The 17987-nt window shown below is 42.3% G+C and overlaps 1 protein-coding gene across 2 annotated transcripts in view; it reads right to left on the reverse strand.

The window, feature by feature from the left end:
- Window positions 1-17987, reverse strand: part of tecpr1a (tectonin beta-propeller repeat containing 1a) — a 28376-nt gene that overhangs the window by 2594 nt on the left and 7795 nt on the right. For both annotated transcript variants that reach the window (XM_034107059.2, XM_034107060.2), the window contains exons 6-18: window positions 8932-9106; window positions 8557-8657; window positions 7956-8057; window positions 7655-7803; window positions 6441-7000; window positions 5801-5946; window positions 5489-5644; window positions 5156-5305; window positions 4611-4768; window positions 4086-4316; window positions 3630-3726; window positions 3350-3429; window positions 3170-3226 (exon numbers count right to left, since the gene is read on the reverse strand). In XM_034107059.2, the coding sequence (XP_033962950.1) occupies window positions 3170-3226; window positions 3350-3429; window positions 3630-3726; window positions 4086-4316; window positions 4611-4768; window positions 5156-5305; window positions 5489-5644; window positions 5801-5946; window positions 6441-7000; window positions 7655-7803; window positions 7956-8057; window positions 8557-8657; window positions 8932-9106 (2162 nt within the window). The remainder of the gene's footprint in view (window positions 1-3169; window positions 3227-3349; window positions 3430-3629; window positions 3727-4085; window positions 4317-4610; window positions 4769-5155; window positions 5306-5488; window positions 5645-5800; window positions 5947-6440; window positions 7001-7654; window positions 7804-7955; window positions 8058-8556; window positions 8658-8931; window positions 9107-17987) is intronic.

A 17987-nucleotide genomic window follows, 5' to 3' on the forward strand; every position in this document is an offset into this window, starting at 1 on the left:
ATAGGGCTGAAATAAGGTTCAGGTTCAGGTAGATTCTGTTTGCAGAGAAAAAGACAAGGGTTCCATCCTGACACTAAAAATAAACACAAACAACAGACACATCTCTAATAAAGGACTAGTAAAAGTACAAGTATATATATATTAGGGCTGTCAAACGATTAACATTTTTAATCAGATTAATCACAGCTTAAAAATTAATTAATCATGATTAATCACCATTCGAACTATGTCCAAAATATGCCATTTATTTATGTATATTGTTGGGAATGGAAAGATAAATGAAAGCAGGCGGATATATCCATTTAACACAGTATCTATGTTTATTATAACATTTTTCTGCGTGTCAAAATGAAAGACAACCCACACACCTATCAATCATCAAACCGTGGGGTCTTAATTCATTACGTGTTGATTTCTATCAACGGGGGAGTACTTCAGGAAAGTCGACAGAGAGGGGGGGGGGGGGCGCGCGCGCTAGTGGAGTACTTCGTGACCACAGAGTGTGAACGTTGTGATCAGCTGTTTTAGCGCAGTTCTCCAGTGAAGGGGGGAGTCTCCGGTTGGCGTAGTTTTGGCACAGTTCCGTTGTACAGACCGACGTTAACAGCAGCCCTGTCTGTGCACACGGAGACCGACTCTGTCGTCCGGTGATCTAACCGCCTTCTGGAAAAGCTTCACAAGTACGTCGGTACGCAAATGCGCTGTGACGGTACGCATTTACGATTACGCACATAACCTGCGTACCAGTTATGTGCACCCCTGTACCAGAGCCATATTATTACTATTTTATGGCTCTGCCCTGTACTACAGCAAAAGTATTCTCCGTCGAGACTTCCTGCAACAACACCACGCCGTTATCAAAGATGTTCTATTGAGAAGACGATCACTACGTGACAAAAGTTTTCAAAACCGTGGCGACTGAAATCAATTTTACTAACTGCTGTCTGTGCAATTTACTCCGCGCGAGTTGGCAGACTTTATTTTGCTTACTATAACATCATTTTTCATGGTGGGGCTAAGCCATTTCTTGGTATGGGTGTAGCCAGGGTTGGGAGGGTTACTTTGTAAATGTAATCAGTTACCGATTACTGATTACATGGCTCTGAAAGTAATCCGAATACAGTTACGTGTCTTAAAAAAGTAACGTAATCAGATTACTTTTAGATTAATTTTGGATTACTTTCTTTTTCCATCACAGATGGTATGTTTTGGTGAACAGGAGACACAAAAAGCAAAAGGAAACTGAACGTGTTTTTACTGTTTTAATGGCTTATCAAGAGCACACTGAAACATAACATCTGAAACGATGTAACATAATACACGTTTTGGGGATGCAGCTTGGGATGTGAGGAGTGAAGGACACGGCTTAGAACGGGCGTGTGGCCTTCTGTCCTGCCAGTGTTGGCAGGACATGAATTAAAATGTCGAACTGGGACTTCATTTTAAGGACATTTCGGCCAGGGGTGTAGAGATATATTTGTTTAAGCACCGGATCGGCAAAACAGGAGAGTGTGTGCAGTGCACCAGTCTGCCTTGATCTATGAATTCATGTCCGTGACACTCACAGTATCTGCTGCCCACAGCTGTTTTATAGAAGGAACACCTGCTTCACTTCATGACATCTCTGCAGCGCCAGGAGGCAGCGGGAGGGTTAACTCAGCCTCTAGACGAGCGTGCCGCGCAGTGCCTTTCACGCACCGCCTTCACTGTCACACACACACACACACACACACACACACACACACACACACACACACACACACACACACACACACACACACACACACACACACACACACACACACACACACACACACACACACACACACACACACACACACACACACACACACACACACACACACACACACACACACACACACACACACACACACACACACACCACACACACACACACACACACACACACACACACACACACACACACGATTTAAACCCAGACTTTTATTCCTCCATGTTTCGTTGTTATTGTTTCACTGAGCGAGCGGACCCGCGATTTTTTTTCAAACGCTTTTTTGGTCCATCTGAGCGGAAATAGGTTTTGTGGGCTGTGATGATTCGGCTGTACCTACTAGTAATGCATATTAAATGTTGAGAGGAAATCTTTCCACCAATAATTCCAATAAGTAATTCAAAATGTATTCACTTCAGGTATACGAAAGTAACTGTAATCAGATTACTCGTTTTTCAAATGTAACGCGAGCTGAATACAGTTACTTGATTTTTGTATTCTGATTACGTAACGCCGTTACATGTATTCCGTTACAACCGTTACAACCCAACCCTGGGTGTAGCCTACCCCAGCAATACCCTGGCGCTGCCACTGGTGGCACATATGGGGCGGGCCATTCTGCACATGCGTTAAATGCGTTAAATATTTTAACGCAATTAATTCAAAAAATTTATTACCGCCGTTAACGCGATAATTTTGACAGCACTAATATATATATATATATATATATAATCAAATGTATTCCCAAAAAGATAATTTGGTTCGTTGAAAGAATTTTAGGATTGAATGAAAACAGAACGCTCTTATTTTGAAAGGTGAAACCAATAGTGTTAATAGGATTGGAAGAGTGCTGATCATGTGACAATATAAAGTTCATGACAACCCTCCCACACTGGGGCAATACATTAATTTCTGCATGTGTGTATATAGTTAGACAATAAGCATTGTTGATGGGATCTCAATGAACAGACAAGGGACATTTTCTGACTAAAATCACACAAAAATCTATGTTTTGTTCCAAAATAAATTCGGGAGAGTGAGTTATGCAGTTAAACGTTTAATAAGTATTCTGTTTTTTTTATGTTAAATAATTGCTCGATTGGTCTTTCAACATCCAGCATATTAATTTTCTACGAGTGACTTATTGTAATGCTTGGAAAGGAGTAGGATTGTAAAGATCTCCATGTGTATAAGGAATATATACTGTGATTAACCTTTGTTCTCCTGATTAATCATCAAATATAGTTTCCGGCACTGAACAAAGATCAACCCTTTCTCTCTGCTCTGCCTCCTCCGCTAAAGCTCTGTTGAATTAAACAAAAATGCCCTCGCACACAAACAAAAACTGCCAATGTCAAGTGCCCTGGCCCCTCTGTGACCGCTGGCACCTGCTGATCCTGTTGCTTTTTATAGTACCTGGCCCATCGCCTGCGACGCACAAAGTCCTTCAGCGTTTTATGGCCATGATACGACCTGCATGGATGGGGAGGAGGAAAAGCAGGAAACAATAAATACATTTAAGTCATATCTGTTATGGCTGCAGAGTTTCAAAAAAGAAAAAGCCACAGCAGGTGGATTTGAGATATGGAAACCTACGCTGGAAAATCCGCCGCATACTGCCAGCCGTCTCTGTCCGCCCCCCCCGACACACTGTAGTCCACAGACCAGTCAGACATCTGATAACAGTAAAGACAGGAAGTGAAACACCATGGAAGAACCCGTCTTTATTTCTGGATACACGCCTTATCCGTTCATATTTATAGTTTGATTAGAATTCAATGTTGGTCAATCTGTATACCAAAAGGCTGCTTTCAGATCACCACGGGGCATTTCCTAGAGTGTGTGTGAGTGTGTGTGTGTGCGTGTGTGTACTCACCCATGTCCACTGAGGGGAGGGGGGTTTCATATTTGTTTTTGTACACTCGTGAAGTCCTGATGAGTCACTCCACATGTAGCGGTCTGTAGGGAGCCCTCTGAAATAACCACACACTTTAAATTAGGCCGGCATGTAACATTTACTTTAATTGTTTAATATTTTACTGAATAATCGAATAGTAGTTATGGTCTATAAAATGTCAAAAATGGTAATCATTGCTTCCTAGTAGCCCAAGATGACTTCTTAAAATGACTTGTTTTGTCCACGACTCAAAGATATAACGTTGACTGTTGAATTTTCTTTTCATTTTAGATGGCGGTGTCTATATAGGAAATTAGCCTCGGAATTCCTGTGTTGGAGACAATTCAGCTACCAAAGAAATGGGTTTAGAAAAGGTTTCTATTAAACAAAATTAGACAGATGTAAGAGTATCTCCCTCTTTAGCTTGAGTCTCACCTGTTGGTGTATCCGGTGACGGGGTTCCACCTCTGGTTCTCATAGATGTAGACGCTTTTGGAGTCTGACTGTGTGTAAATGTTATCCGTGCTGCTGGCCAGGCCCTGGAAGAAGCCGCCTCCGTATCCTCCGGTGTGGACCCAGGCCGTGTGGTCGTAGCCGATCCCCCACACTATACCCAGACTGTTGCACTCCACGATACGGAGGTGACCTCCTACCTGCCGCCAAAACCTGTACAAAAGATATATAGATAGATAAGTACTTTATTGATCCCAATTTGGGACATGTTTGCGTTGCAGCAGCATAAAAAACAAGGCAATGTACACAAGAGAAATTAAGACACTAGAAATAAACAGTCCAAAATATTTCTGAAATAGAAATAAAATAGCATTAAAGAGTTAAAAAATATACATGTGGAAATACAAATAAGGAAAACATGCTTCATAAAGGTGGAAGAATTTAGATAACTATAGGTTATAGTATACTGCTTCCACCACCGCACAAGTGATGCTTGGGTTTTCTTACATCTGGTCGCAGGGTGTGGGGTAAGGCATGGCCTCCAGACTGGGGGAGGGCTCACTGACGAAGATGTCTCCTTTGCAGGTGATGGACCAGGCGGCCTGTTTGGAGGGAGGACCCTGGATCCCTCTGGAGTCGCAGCAGGAGACGCTCAACAATGCCAGCTTCAGTCGGTAGAGAGGGGAAGGCAGGCAGAGCGGGTCGGAGAGGGAGGGAGAGACGAATGAGAAGTTAAAAATAACTTTGTTGTCATTTTACTGGAGCGCAAGACAACAAGACAACACAATGACGACGGCACTCGCTGATATTGGAAACAATAAAGAAAGAAGGTCGCAGTATAAAAAGGTCAACAATATAAAAGAAGAGTGGTACTAAAAGTGCTCTCTGAAATGCGAATAACAATAAACAATATAAGTATACAATCTCGCAGCGAGAAATTTAAACCAGTAGCAGTGAGTAGACCCGATGGGAAGGCCAGGCTCCCAATGTAAACTATGCACCGTTATGGCTTTCTGTGTATGCGTTTTCTGTGTGTAAGTATTCATACGTACCCAGTCTTGCATCTCCAGCTCCGTAGCTGCTGAGAGTCTGATTGGCCACCTCTGCTTGGTCCGCTCAGGAGTGTAGATGGCAAAAGAGTGTTTGGAGTCGTTCAGCACGGGGACCAGGATGGTGACGTCGTTGACGAAGGCGTGCAGGTACTGCAGAGAGTAAATAGAGGAAGAAAGGAAAAGAGAAAAGCGTAATTCGGAAACAGCAGACGTTGACCTTGAGCATATCAAAAGATATCTTCCTAATGCTTTGCGGCTGAACGTATTCAATGCTGTGTTGACACAAGTCTGATCCACAAAGCACCAAGCTGAAAACACACACTTCTTCCTCACCTTTTTCTCCTCGTAAAAGTTGTAGTAGATGAAGAGGATGCCATCCTTGTTGCCCTCGGCTCCTGAAAACTGCTCCAAGGCAAAATGAACGTCGATCCACTTGTAAGGCTTCCAGTCTCTCCACCACTGCATGGTTCCCTTCTTCACCCACACCGACTGCGTTCAGCCAGAGGAGGGAATAGTTAGTGATGAATAAAAGAGGGAGGTCCAATACCACACAGAGACGGAGAAATAATGACTTGAAAAAGAACAAATATTGGGAAAATCAAGTATAAGAGCTCCTGATGTTGAGGTCACATCCTCCGTGCGTACCTGTTCTATGGCTTGTTCATAATGTCTGAAATTATCCATCTCTCTTTTGGTCCTCTCACTGAGCTGCTCAAAGATTTGTTTCCTCCAGGCGGCCGTCTGGGCCGGGCTGACGGACAGACTCATGGACTGGACTGACTGGACCAAAGCTGGGGAAGACAGAAAGAAAATCAATAACTGAAAAAAGGAAACGAAATGGAGCTTAGCTGAACCACTGGTTTCCTGCACATGTGGAAATAGAACATACGATACAATAATACTTTATCTGTCAGATGAAGTCTGACATTTGACTTGCGTCACAGCAGCTCCATGTCCAACATCAACAGACAAATATCCAGACACAATACATGAAACACAAACAACAAACATTTAACATAACGGCACAATCAGTGAGAGAAAACATGTGTACACATATAATCGTGTTAGCCTTGACTTTGGAGCAAATACATGACATGAAGAGGCACTATTGTGTGTTACATTGTCTTTCCTCACATGCCTCCTTAGCTCCATAACTAAGTTTCCTTCAAGAATTTGAGGTATCACAAGGTTAGCAATTGATCATGTTGTACACTTTCCTTTTAGCTATACAGATGTAGAGTCTAACAGCGTAATCTAATACTCGAAAGTGATTCATTGAACTCACATGAGGCGTTCATGGAGTTGAACCAGTTGAGTTGGGAGTGACTGTCCACGTTGCAGCCCCCCCCGCTGACCCAGGCCCACAGAGGGCGCTCATCCGCCCCGTACGGGTCCTCCATGGCCAGAGTGTACGTGGCCACTGACGACAGGCTGCAGGTGTCCACAGAGTCCAACACAAGTCCAGTCTGCTGAATCTGCGCCTCCTCCAGATCCACGTTACACCACTGGGGGTCTTGAGGGGGAATAGCTACACCTGCACAGGGGTCTTTGAGGTCTTCCTCAACAGCGAGGGGTTCCTCCTCCAAAACAGCAGGGGGAGTTTCCTCTCTGGAAGTCTTTGCCGGTTCTCGGTCAGCGACGAGTTCAGAGATGAAGCTGTCGCTGGTGACTTTGGGGATGCGGGGTTTGGGGGTCTCCACAGGTTGGTCTGTGGGGGCATCAACGAGGGACTCGGGAGAGGAGGAGGTGACGAGGCCGGCGGCTCCGTCTGTAGATCCTCTCTCCGACTCCACATCGCTCACTGCTGACTGAGCGCGCACCTCACCACAGAAATAAATTCCAGCACTGCGACGTGGAGGGGGAGAAGATGACAAGTGTCTTACAATAAGTGCAGACAAAGGATAGACATTCAGAACAGCAAGAAACCTGTAAGTGCATCAGCTTCAAATAGGACTTTAACCTTTTCAAAGTGCTACAAACTGAAATTAAAGGCGTTTTCCTCTTTTACAGAATGTATTTAAATGTTAATGTTGCACTGCTGAGGAACCTGCAATCTATATGACTACACCGTAGTTGTGTATATGTTATGACAAAAAACCTTTGAATCTTGAATATAATGGCCTGCTCTGGTAGCATGTTTGTAATTCTACTATTCCTGCTTCCTCCAGTGATTAAGAAAATGTGATTATATACATTTAAGCAAAACACTTGATTGATCTAACACCAGAAAACAAATGTAATCATGCAATAATAAATGTTGGTTAGTTATTGAAACTGTGACTCAGTCCAAGCTCGCCTTTACGTTCGGAAGAAATAAAACATGTTAAACATTATCGTAAGATTTTGGCTCATGCAAATACTAAAGTTCAATAACCAATATGTTTTCGTGTGTGTGTGTGTGTGTGTATGTGTGTATGTGTGCGCGTGTGTGTGTGTGTGTATGTGTGTATGTGTGCGTGTGTGTGTGTGTGTGTGTATGTGTCCACTGGGCATCAGTACCTCTGCAGGGAGCTTGCGCTGGCACTGGAGTGGGATCGGTCTCCGTCTCGGGGGACAGTGATGGCCCTCCAGGTTTTCCCACTCAGCTCACTAGAGGTCACACCTTGTCTGAAGTACACCGCCCGATCCTCAGAGCTGATAGCCAAGACCTACGCACACGCACACGCACACACACACACGCACGCACGCACACACACACACACACACACACACAATAACTTCACATTGATAGCCTCGTGTGCAACGTTAAATCAACCAGTTTTCTGCAGGTTGTGTGGTCGGTCGCGTGGCTTTCATTTACCTGGTCGTTGAGTCCGACGTTGATCATGATCATTTCTCCCACCATGTTGATCCAGCCCGAGCCACAGGGGTTGTGGGAGTTAATGCCGCGTCTGAACCACACCTGGCAACGCAGGAGAGCGGGGAGATTTTTAGCTAGAAACCCACATCTGCTTAAATATAGTAATGGTTAATACCAGTCTAGAAGTCTTGTTCCTCTTTGCTACTGCAGATTTCCTGCCATTGAAATCACTCTGTAAATCCTCATTTAAAGCTTTTTAGATACACTATATATGCCTTCTCTGTTGGGCTATAATTCTGTTTAACAGGATTATTTAACTCTGTACATGACTATCTAATGACGCCTGAGAAAATTGATAGATTTAAAATAAATGTAAGTCACAGTCTATTGCCTCAGGAAAGAGATACAGAGCCATCATAACACAACTCATAAACGGTACTAAAATGTAGGAAAATATACTAATATGGAAGTAACAGATAATGGATAATGGTAATAAAAAACATACTTAATTTAATGAATGAAAGGAAGCAGGTATTTGTGTGATGCAATAATCCAATCATGTTGTTGTGTGCCTTTTATGATGTTACTAGAGATTTCTCACTTTGTTATCCTTGGTCAGAGCCCAAACAACGTTGACTCCCACAGCGACATGTGTGGCTCCCACATCAGGACTGGGAGAATCCACCGTGACCCACGAGGTTCCTGACAAGAGAAAAATATGAATATAAGTATATATATGTTCAACACAACAACATACAAAACATATATCAATATTCCAATTACTTGTATATAGACAATTCTGAACAATTCCTATTATATTATATTTTATTGTAATTACTTACACAATTATCTGTTTTATTGTGTTGCACTGTTGGAGGAGCCTGTGACCTAAGCATTTCATTGTCATAACTACACTGTAGCTATGTACACATGATATTAAAAGCCTTGAACCTTGAACGTCTTCCCACCAGTGTACCTTTGGGGCAGTCTCTGCTGACGCCCTCCCTGACGAGGAGCTGGCCCTCCCACAGCACCGCCCACACCAGATCCCCGGGGCCACAGCTGATCTGGATCACCTCCCCGGGGAGAGACACCTCCTCCCACACTGAGCCCTCAGGATTCAGGTGATAGATCCCCTCTCTGAACCAAACCTGGAGAGAAAAGGAGGGATGAGAGAGGGATGGAGGGACAGTACGTGAGGGAATAAATCTATATGCAATATAAAAAGCTGCTATGGGCAAAAACAAGGTCAAGTAACGTTTGAATGTGCCTATCTTTGAAGAACATCGCTTACAATATACACATTATTCACTTTAACTTTAAAGAAATGTTTGTGGTGATTTCTATTTTTGTTGCTGTTATCATTTTTGTACCCTTCCCGTAGGGTGTTATATAGGATTTGTGCAAGTTAATGGTCTGCAAAGGCTAAAATCTCAAAGTTCCCTCCAGAGGTTTTTAAAATAAAAATGTTAAAAACACACACACACAAAAAGTGCACTATTTATACATTTACAAAAATAAAACCACGTATTGAAAAGACATGTGTGCTATCAAACCGGCTTGTTAGCATTAATTCAAAACAACATAAAGAAAATAAATGAAAATGAATTATTTTTCTGTAAACTGTAAAGTATTTTAATCACAAACAATTATTTTGCTTAAAGAAAGTAAAGAAAGTCCTAAAATCCTGCCAGCCATAAAGGATGCATTCAATTAATACGTTTTGTCTAATAGCATCACAACATTTATTTTGTTGTTATTTTTTAAATTGCGGAACCCCCCCTCATCTTTTGTTTTGCTGCCGCTAAGCATGCTGGGAGAATGGCATTTGAGAATGTAAGACGTTCCGGAACCAAGAGCAAAACCACACTGTGACATCACAGCGGCTTTGGTCGTGGGGTTCTAAGAGTTTGCAAGGAGAAGTCTCTCAGAACAGAATTCACTCTTCTTAACAGACCGATGAGACACATTCAGTTTGATCAGAAAACCTTTACAGCCTCCAACAGACAACACACATCTTCACCCCAACACAAGTCTACAGACTGTGCAATGGATAAGAGAAACTATTCAAAACACAGGGGTGATCCCAAGCCATATGACCATGAACATGCCGTGGATGAATGCCTGAACAGGATCCAGTGCAGAAATGGCAAGATATGCGGCTTGGCTGATTTCCGCAATGCATATGATTCCGAGAAGATGACTCTTGCCCACAAGATGCGCAAAATAATCCACAAGGTAAAAGGTCTGGAAGAAGGGCTGAGTTCCAGGGACTCAGGGTTTGGCAAAAAGCCCCAAGGGCAGTTTGACAGTGTCTATCTGGCTCTAAAACAAGGCACAGTTCCCAAGCCATCTGACCACGAAGATACCGTGGAAGAATCCCTGAAGAAGCTCCAGTGCAGAAATGGCAAGATATACGGCTGGGCTGAATTATGCTTGGCATATGATTGCGAGAAGAAAACTTTTGCCCGCAAGATGCGCATAGAAATGGACAAGGTGAACATTCTGGAGGAAGCGCTGAATCACAAGGACTCAGGGTCAGACAAAAAGCCCCAAGCGCAGTTTGACACTGGAGACCTGGCTCTAAAACAGAGCACAGAGTCCGAGGTCCAAATGATTAAGAAGCCAGTCAGTCAGTTGGATGACGAGAAGAGAGAGCTGGTGGAAAAGCTCTCAAAGATGGAGATGGCATTGAAAGAGATGGAGCAAAAGAACAAAGAACTGGCTGAAAAGCACCTGAGCTCGCAGAAGATGGTGAAACTGTTGAATGTCCAGTTAAAAGAACAGCAGGAAAAGTTCTCCCAGAAACTGGCTGACAAAGGCCCGAGCTGGGAGCCTGAGCTGGAAGAGATGTCGATGAAGATAAATCTCATGGTCAGAAACAACAGCAACTTGGAGAAAGAATTCCAAGCGTTGAAGGACAAGATGGGACAGCAGAAGGACAAGTTCCCAAAAGTCCTGGACGAAAAGACTGTGAGCTCGGAGACTGAGCTAGCAAAGGTGGAGATCCAGCTAGAGCCGTCCATGAACAAAAAGACGCGTCTGGACCTGAAAAACAAGGACTTGGAGAAGGAGGTCCAAGATCTGAAAGACGACAGGACAGAGCAGGAGGGAAAGGTCTCCAAAGAAAAGGCTGATATACACCAGAGCTGGGAGGCCAAGTTCAAGGTGATGGAGAAAAAGTTAAAGGAGGTAGAGGAGGAGAAGAAAACCCTGGCTCAGAAGAACCTGAGCTGGGAGGCGACAGAGAAGAAGAGAAAGGATGAACGTAAAGTCCTGGATGACTTGTTCTTCAAGAGGGCGAATGAGGAAAGGATCCTCGCTGTGCGGAAAAAGCTTAGCAGGAAACTAAAGAAGGCGGTGAAAAAGGGATCAAAATGGAGGAAGCTGAGGCTACAGACAACGCCTCAGAGGAGACGGTGGAGACAGAACTGGAGGCAACGGAGAAGAACAGGAACGGAGTGTTGAGCTGTGACAGTGACTCAAAGATGGACCACAGTCACTCTTCCTCACCCCTTCCTCTCTCCCCTCCTCCCTCAACTCCTTCCTCCATTTCCCTCATCTCCTTCTTCCTACCTCACCCCTCCCCTCCCCTTTTCTCACATGCCAACTTCCTTCTACCACTAACCTCACCTCCTTCCTCCCACCTCACCCCTCACTTCACCTCACCGACAGACTCCATCTCTGACTCCACCGCCAACTGAAGAGTCGCCAAAGAGGACTCAACTGCATTATAAAAATTGTGTTAAAAAACTTAAAGGTTACCTGGTTGGTAATGGGCTAGTTTTTTGCACAACCCATCAAACGGTTGTGATATCACTAAGTGGCCCAAAACTGATCATCTCGTTTTCATGTTGTTATATACATTAGATGTGTCCGGACGTAGAGAGAGAGAATCTCTTAACGCGGAGCAGACACATTTATGTTTGAAAGACATGAAAACGTGGATATTGAATAATAGCTGACCTTTAAGCAACATTTCATTAAACAAATAAAATGAAAACACAAACCAAATGTAAATGTCTGTGCCTCACTGTGTAAACACATACAGTCTAAAGTCCAGGGCGTGCAATGATTTGCCTTCTTCACTGACAACATTCAGAAAATCAGACAAGCAGTCAGTGCCTCTGCATCAGGTACTGCAAATGTGTTGTCTCTGTGTCCACTTAACATCAATTCAGACATCATGACACAATTCCATCAGATTAATGATAAAAACCTAGGAGGACATTATTCAACTTCTGAAGTCCTCCTCCTGCTGCCTTGATATTATTCCAACAGGGTTTTTCAAAGATGTTTTGCCTTGCATGGCCTCAGATCTACTTCATATAGTAAACAAATCTCTTCACTCAGGTATTTTTCCACAGGCCCTGAAAACTGCAGTCATTAAACCGCTCTTAAAAAAGAATAATCTAGATGCTTGAGTAATGAACAATTACGGGCCCATATCAAACCTGCCATTTCTAGGTAAAATCATTGAAAAAGTTGTTTTTCAACAGTTGAGTAATTTCTTGCATTTAAATAACTGTTTTGATGTGTTCCAGTCAAGCTTTCGTCCAAACCACAGCACTGAGACTGCTCTTGTAAAGGTCTTTAACGACATCCACTTAAACACAGACAGTGGCAGAACTTCAGTGTTAGTATTATTAGATCTCAGTGCTGCGTTTGACACTGTTGACCACAGCATATTACTAGACCGACTGGGACTTTCGGAAACAGTTCTAAATTGGTTTGAATCTAAAGGACAGAAACAACTTTGTTTCTATAGGTAAATGCTAGGGCTGTCAGTCGATTAAAATAGTTAATCGCGATTAATCGCACATTTTTGATCTGTTCTAAATGTACCTTAGAGGAATATTTTTCAAGTTTTTAATACTCTTATGAACATATGAGTGGACAAATATGCTTTATGCAAATGTTTATTATCATTTGAACAATGACAAATATTCTCATGAACATTAAACACAACAACCTGGAACCTCTCTCATACAATACAAATGGTGTGTGTGTGTGTGTGTGTGTGTGTGTGTGTGTGTGTGTGTGTGTGTGTGTGTGTGTGTGTGTGTGTGTGTGTGTGTGTGTGTGTGTGTGTGTGTGTGTGTGTGTGTGTGTGTGTGTGTGTGTGTGTGTGTGATCGTTGGAGCTATGTGCAACTCAAGGCATATTATGCTCGAACGGGAGCTGCCTGGACGCTGCAATCGTTGCACTATCAGACCTGAGTGTGCTGACTTCTCCTACAATGTCCCACTGTCTGCTTCCTGCATAAAGTCAAGTGCTCGGCGCAGTTGTGGCGAAATGTCGCTCCTCTGTTTTCATTTAAACAGCTCCTTATATCCGTTAGCGCAGCTAGCTAGCACCATATGCTAACAACTACGGGAGTGGCTATATACAGTACCGTCCTGTACACAGCTCTCTGAAATGGCTATATACAGGACCAGCTTTAACGGGTTCAACCATGAAAATCATTGCCGCATGGTCGATACGGCTTTGATTCTCCGAATATTACTTCACTGGCATTAACTTTTGTTTTTTTTAATAACAAAAACATAATTTGCTAGCGGTAGACAAGCTTCATGGAAGAGCTAATACTTGTTGTGTTTAAAAGGTCGCGCTGAAGATCAACCGGTGTTAACACGCCTCACCCGTTAACTTATAAATTGCCACTAATTTGGTTATTTGTATATATAATATTCTAAGCAAAAACGACAATAATAGATTGATCACAGGCAAAATTCAAAACCTAACCACCGTTAATGTAATGTGATATTAATGTAATTGCCTGGTAAAAATAGATTGTATTGTGGCAAGGGGCCAGCACTTGGATTTACGAAATGACAAGATAAGGTATCAAAGGTGTTCCAGTTTGAAACCAGAGGGTGACCTTCACCAATTTTAGAAATGAAACCTGACATTTCATGGGATTTTCACGTCTTTATCGGCAGAAAAATCGAGTCGCTTTTTATGTAGTCTACAGAAATATGGATATAATTGGTGTACAATTAACGTTTACAGCAGGATAAATTACAAACATGTACAGCATACTACATACAATTCAAAAGACGGTTTCTCCGATTTCTAAAATAAAAATGCCGGCGTAGCCGATAAATGATTTGTGTTGCTTTCAATGCAAAATCACTACACGTCAACGAAATGTCGGCGTATTCTTTAAAAAAAAAAAATTCAGTTTTAATAAAACCGAGTAGTCTTTAAAGTATGCAGTGATATCCTTTACAAGTAAAACATTGTGCATTGGAAAATATAAAGTAGAAAATGATTGAAACAACATAAAAAGATAAGCCAAAAAAAAGACTGAAATCAGCATAAAAAGCTAAGCAATTGGCATGGAAATAGATTTAATTGCCACAATTTTATATTGAGGGGAAACTCATTAAAAATAATGTTGTCGTGAGAATATTTATCCGTGAATCCTATCCCTACATTACCACCCGCGAAACTTGCTTAAGCATGCTATAATAGCCCGGTCTGTATATAGTCATTTGACGTTAGCTGCAGGACGGTCCTGTATATAGCCATTTCAGAGACCTTATATACAGGACCGCCCTGTATATAGCCATTTCAGGGCTTCTGTGCAGGACCGTCCTGTATATAGCCATTTCAGAGAGCTGTGTACAGGACGGTCCTGTATATAGCCATTTGGCGTTGTGTACAGGACCGTCCTGTATATAGCCTCGGCCATAGCCTATAGCTGCAATATAAGTTAGTGTGCATGTTGTCGGACGTCCACTGACTAACGTAGTGCGTTCACACGGGATCTGCTGGTCATATGATGTCCTGATGAACAGAAACACAAGCAGCCCGCTGGACTCAGATCTCTAGATACTTCATCAGTCCTCCGCTGCTCCGATACAGGGCTAGGGAGGTTTGTTGATACATGTCGTCTTCTTCTTTGCTTTAATCGAGGCTACGTAGTTATGCAGCGCCCCCATGGTCAGTAAATGGAAGTACTACAAAGAACCCCGTTTAGTGCAATTATTTCACAAGTTTTGTTATGCACAGCTCGGAAAATATTACCGAGGTCCGGACCTCGGTGACCTCAATGGTAGATACGGCAGTGTGTGTGTGTGTGTGTGTGTGTGTGTGTGTGTGTGTGTGTGTGTGTGTGTGTGTGTGTGTGTGTGTGTGTGTGTGTGTGTGTGTGTGTGTGTGTGTGTGTGTGTGTGTGTGTGTGTGTGTGTGTGTGTGTGTGTGTGTGTGTGTGTGTGTGTGTGTGTGATGGATCGTTGGAGCGATGTGCAACTCAAGGCATATTATGCTCGAACGGGAGCTGCCTGGACGCTGCAATCATGTTGCACTATCCGTGCTGAGTATGCTGACTTCTCCTACAATGTCCCACTGTCTGCTTCCTGCATAAAGTCAAGTGCTCGGTGCAGTTGTGGCGAAATGTCGCTCCTCTGTTTTCATTTAAACAGCTCCTTATATCCGTTAGCGCAGCTAGCTAGCACCAGATGCTAACAACAACAATGCACGTAAGGTCTCTCTCTCGCTCGCTCGGGCCACACACCCTCCCGGTCCTCCCGATGGCCAGTCGGTGCCTGCCGGTGAGCGTGGAAGTGTGGTCTGCTGCAAGCGGGCGGCAGGAGCGGGGCTGTCAGCATCAGCTTGTAGATGGTATTTTAAACTCGATGCGCTCTGAAACTACGGGGCGGACGAGGACAAAAAATGCACATGCGTTAATCGCGTTAAAATAATTAGTGGCGTTAATTTTTTTTTGCGTTAACGCGTTATTAACGCTACCACTGGCTCAGATAATGAAAAACAACAAAATACAGGGTTCTTACACCTTTTCAAAAGTCAAATTCACGCACTTTTCAAGGTGCATTTTCCAGCTTTTCAAGCATCTTACAGCTGTTGTAAATTACATATTTATATACACATACTCAAATGATTATTTCCCTACCTCACATTAAATCAGATGTTCTTTATGCTATAAACAACCAAATGTGTGTTTCGTGATAGCATTCTACACGAGGATGAAAAATTAAAGAAAAGAAAACTAAGTTTAATATTTCAAAATTAGTGATCTGTACGTAGACTGGGCCTCCCATATAACCTGGCTGAGCCAATATACAACAATCAGCCAAATAACTTTTCAATACATTATTGATTAATTGTTGAGGTACTTTTAGGTTGGTAGTGAACGCAAGTCAGAGGTACATGGTGTACTTCTACTCCACTGCAGTTCAGAGGTACATGGTGTACTTCTACTCCACTACAGTTCAGAGGTACATGGTGTACTTCTACTTCTCTACAGTTCAGAGGTACATGGTGTACTTCTACTCCTCTACAGTTCAGAGGTACATGGTGTACTTCTACTGCACAACAGTTCAGAGGTACATGGTGTACTTCTACTCCACTACAGTTCAGAGGTACATGGTGTACTTCTACTGCACTACATGTATTTAACACCTTTAGTTACTTCACAGATGTGGATGAATGATGTGAAATATAACCAAGTATTAAATCAGACTTTAGTTCCACCTGGAGTAAATTCACCAGCTCCCCTGCAGTATACAAATTCATTCAGACTAGCTGCACCTTTACCAGCTCTGAGAACACTTTCATGATCAATCATTATAAAACATATCATATATATTATTCTGAAATGGACCAATCTGCACAATGACTACTTTTAGTGTCGCTACTTTCACTATATTTAGATGAGAATACTTTTCTATTTTCACTTGAGGAACATTTTGAATGCAGGACTTTTACTGTAACAGAGTATTCCTACACTCTGGTACTTCTACTTTTACTAAGTACAAGATCTGAGTACTTCTACTTTTACTCAAGTACAAGATCTGAGTACTTCTACTTTTACTCAAGTACACGATCTGAGTACTTTTACTCAAGTACAAGATCTGAGTACTTCTACTTTTACTAAGTACAACATCTGAGTACTTCTACTTTTACTAAGTACAACATCTGAGTACTTATAATTTCACTACAGTATCTGAGTACTTCTACTTTTACTCAAGTACAAGATCTGAGTACTTCTACTTTTACTCAAGTACACGATCTGAGTACTTTTACTCAAGTACAAGATCTGAGTACTTCTACTTTTACTAAGTACAACATCTGAGTACTTCTACTTTTACTAAGTACAACATCTGAGTACTTATAATTTCACTACAGTATCTGAGTACTTCTACTTTTACTCAAGTACAAGATCTGAGTACTTGTACTTTTACTCAAGTACAACATCTGAGTACTTATCCACCTCTGGTAGTGTATTAGCTTGAATTGTAGCCACAAAATCACGCAGAGCTGCATACAAATAGACTCAGAATGGTAACAAGTGGAAAATAATATTTACAAATGTGTCCAATGATTTGTAGGTAATGCTACTCAAGACACCTGACTTATACATCTTCAAAGGAAGACTGTGTTCATTCTACAATTACATGGGATTACAACAAAATGTAGTTTTACTTGTATAATATTTCAATTTTATATAAAAGACAGTTTGTTTTCATCTGTTTTCAAATAAACAAAGTATTGGCTTTCAAAATATTAAACTTGTTTCGGCAAATTCAGATGATAAATACAACTTTGAAGCTTCGGCATAATTACAAGCGGAGAACGGACTAATGTAACGTCACAGCAAGCATAACAACAGCCGGTGTTTCTTGTGAGTGTTTCCCGGTACACAAACGCAAAAATACACAAACACACTCGCGAGCTTCCCCCAGACCAGTAATACAAACGAAAATGTGTCTTCGGGTCAATGTGACTGATTTCGATAGAGCAAGTCACATTTGGTTTAGGCACGAAACATACAGTAGAAATACATTGCTTTCAAAATCGCTCTGTGTCGAATCAATAGATTATATTTCATGACTATAACACGAAATGCAGTGAGTGCTTCATCCTCTGAACACCACACGATGGCGACTGTAACGAACATAACATAGGTACGCTCCTCTGAAATGATTGTCCCGTGCAATTATTATTATCCCTCATGGAGTTCGCTATTCAGCTCGCTAACATTAGCTTAAACAAATGTAACATGCA

Source organism: Pseudochaenichthys georgianus, chromosome 19 (genome assembly GCF_902827115.2).
Source record: "Pseudochaenichthys georgianus chromosome 19, fPseGeo1.2, whole genome shotgun sequence".
In the NCBI taxonomy this organism is placed as follows: domain Eukaryota; kingdom Metazoa; phylum Chordata; class Actinopteri; order Perciformes; family Channichthyidae; genus Pseudochaenichthys; species Pseudochaenichthys georgianus.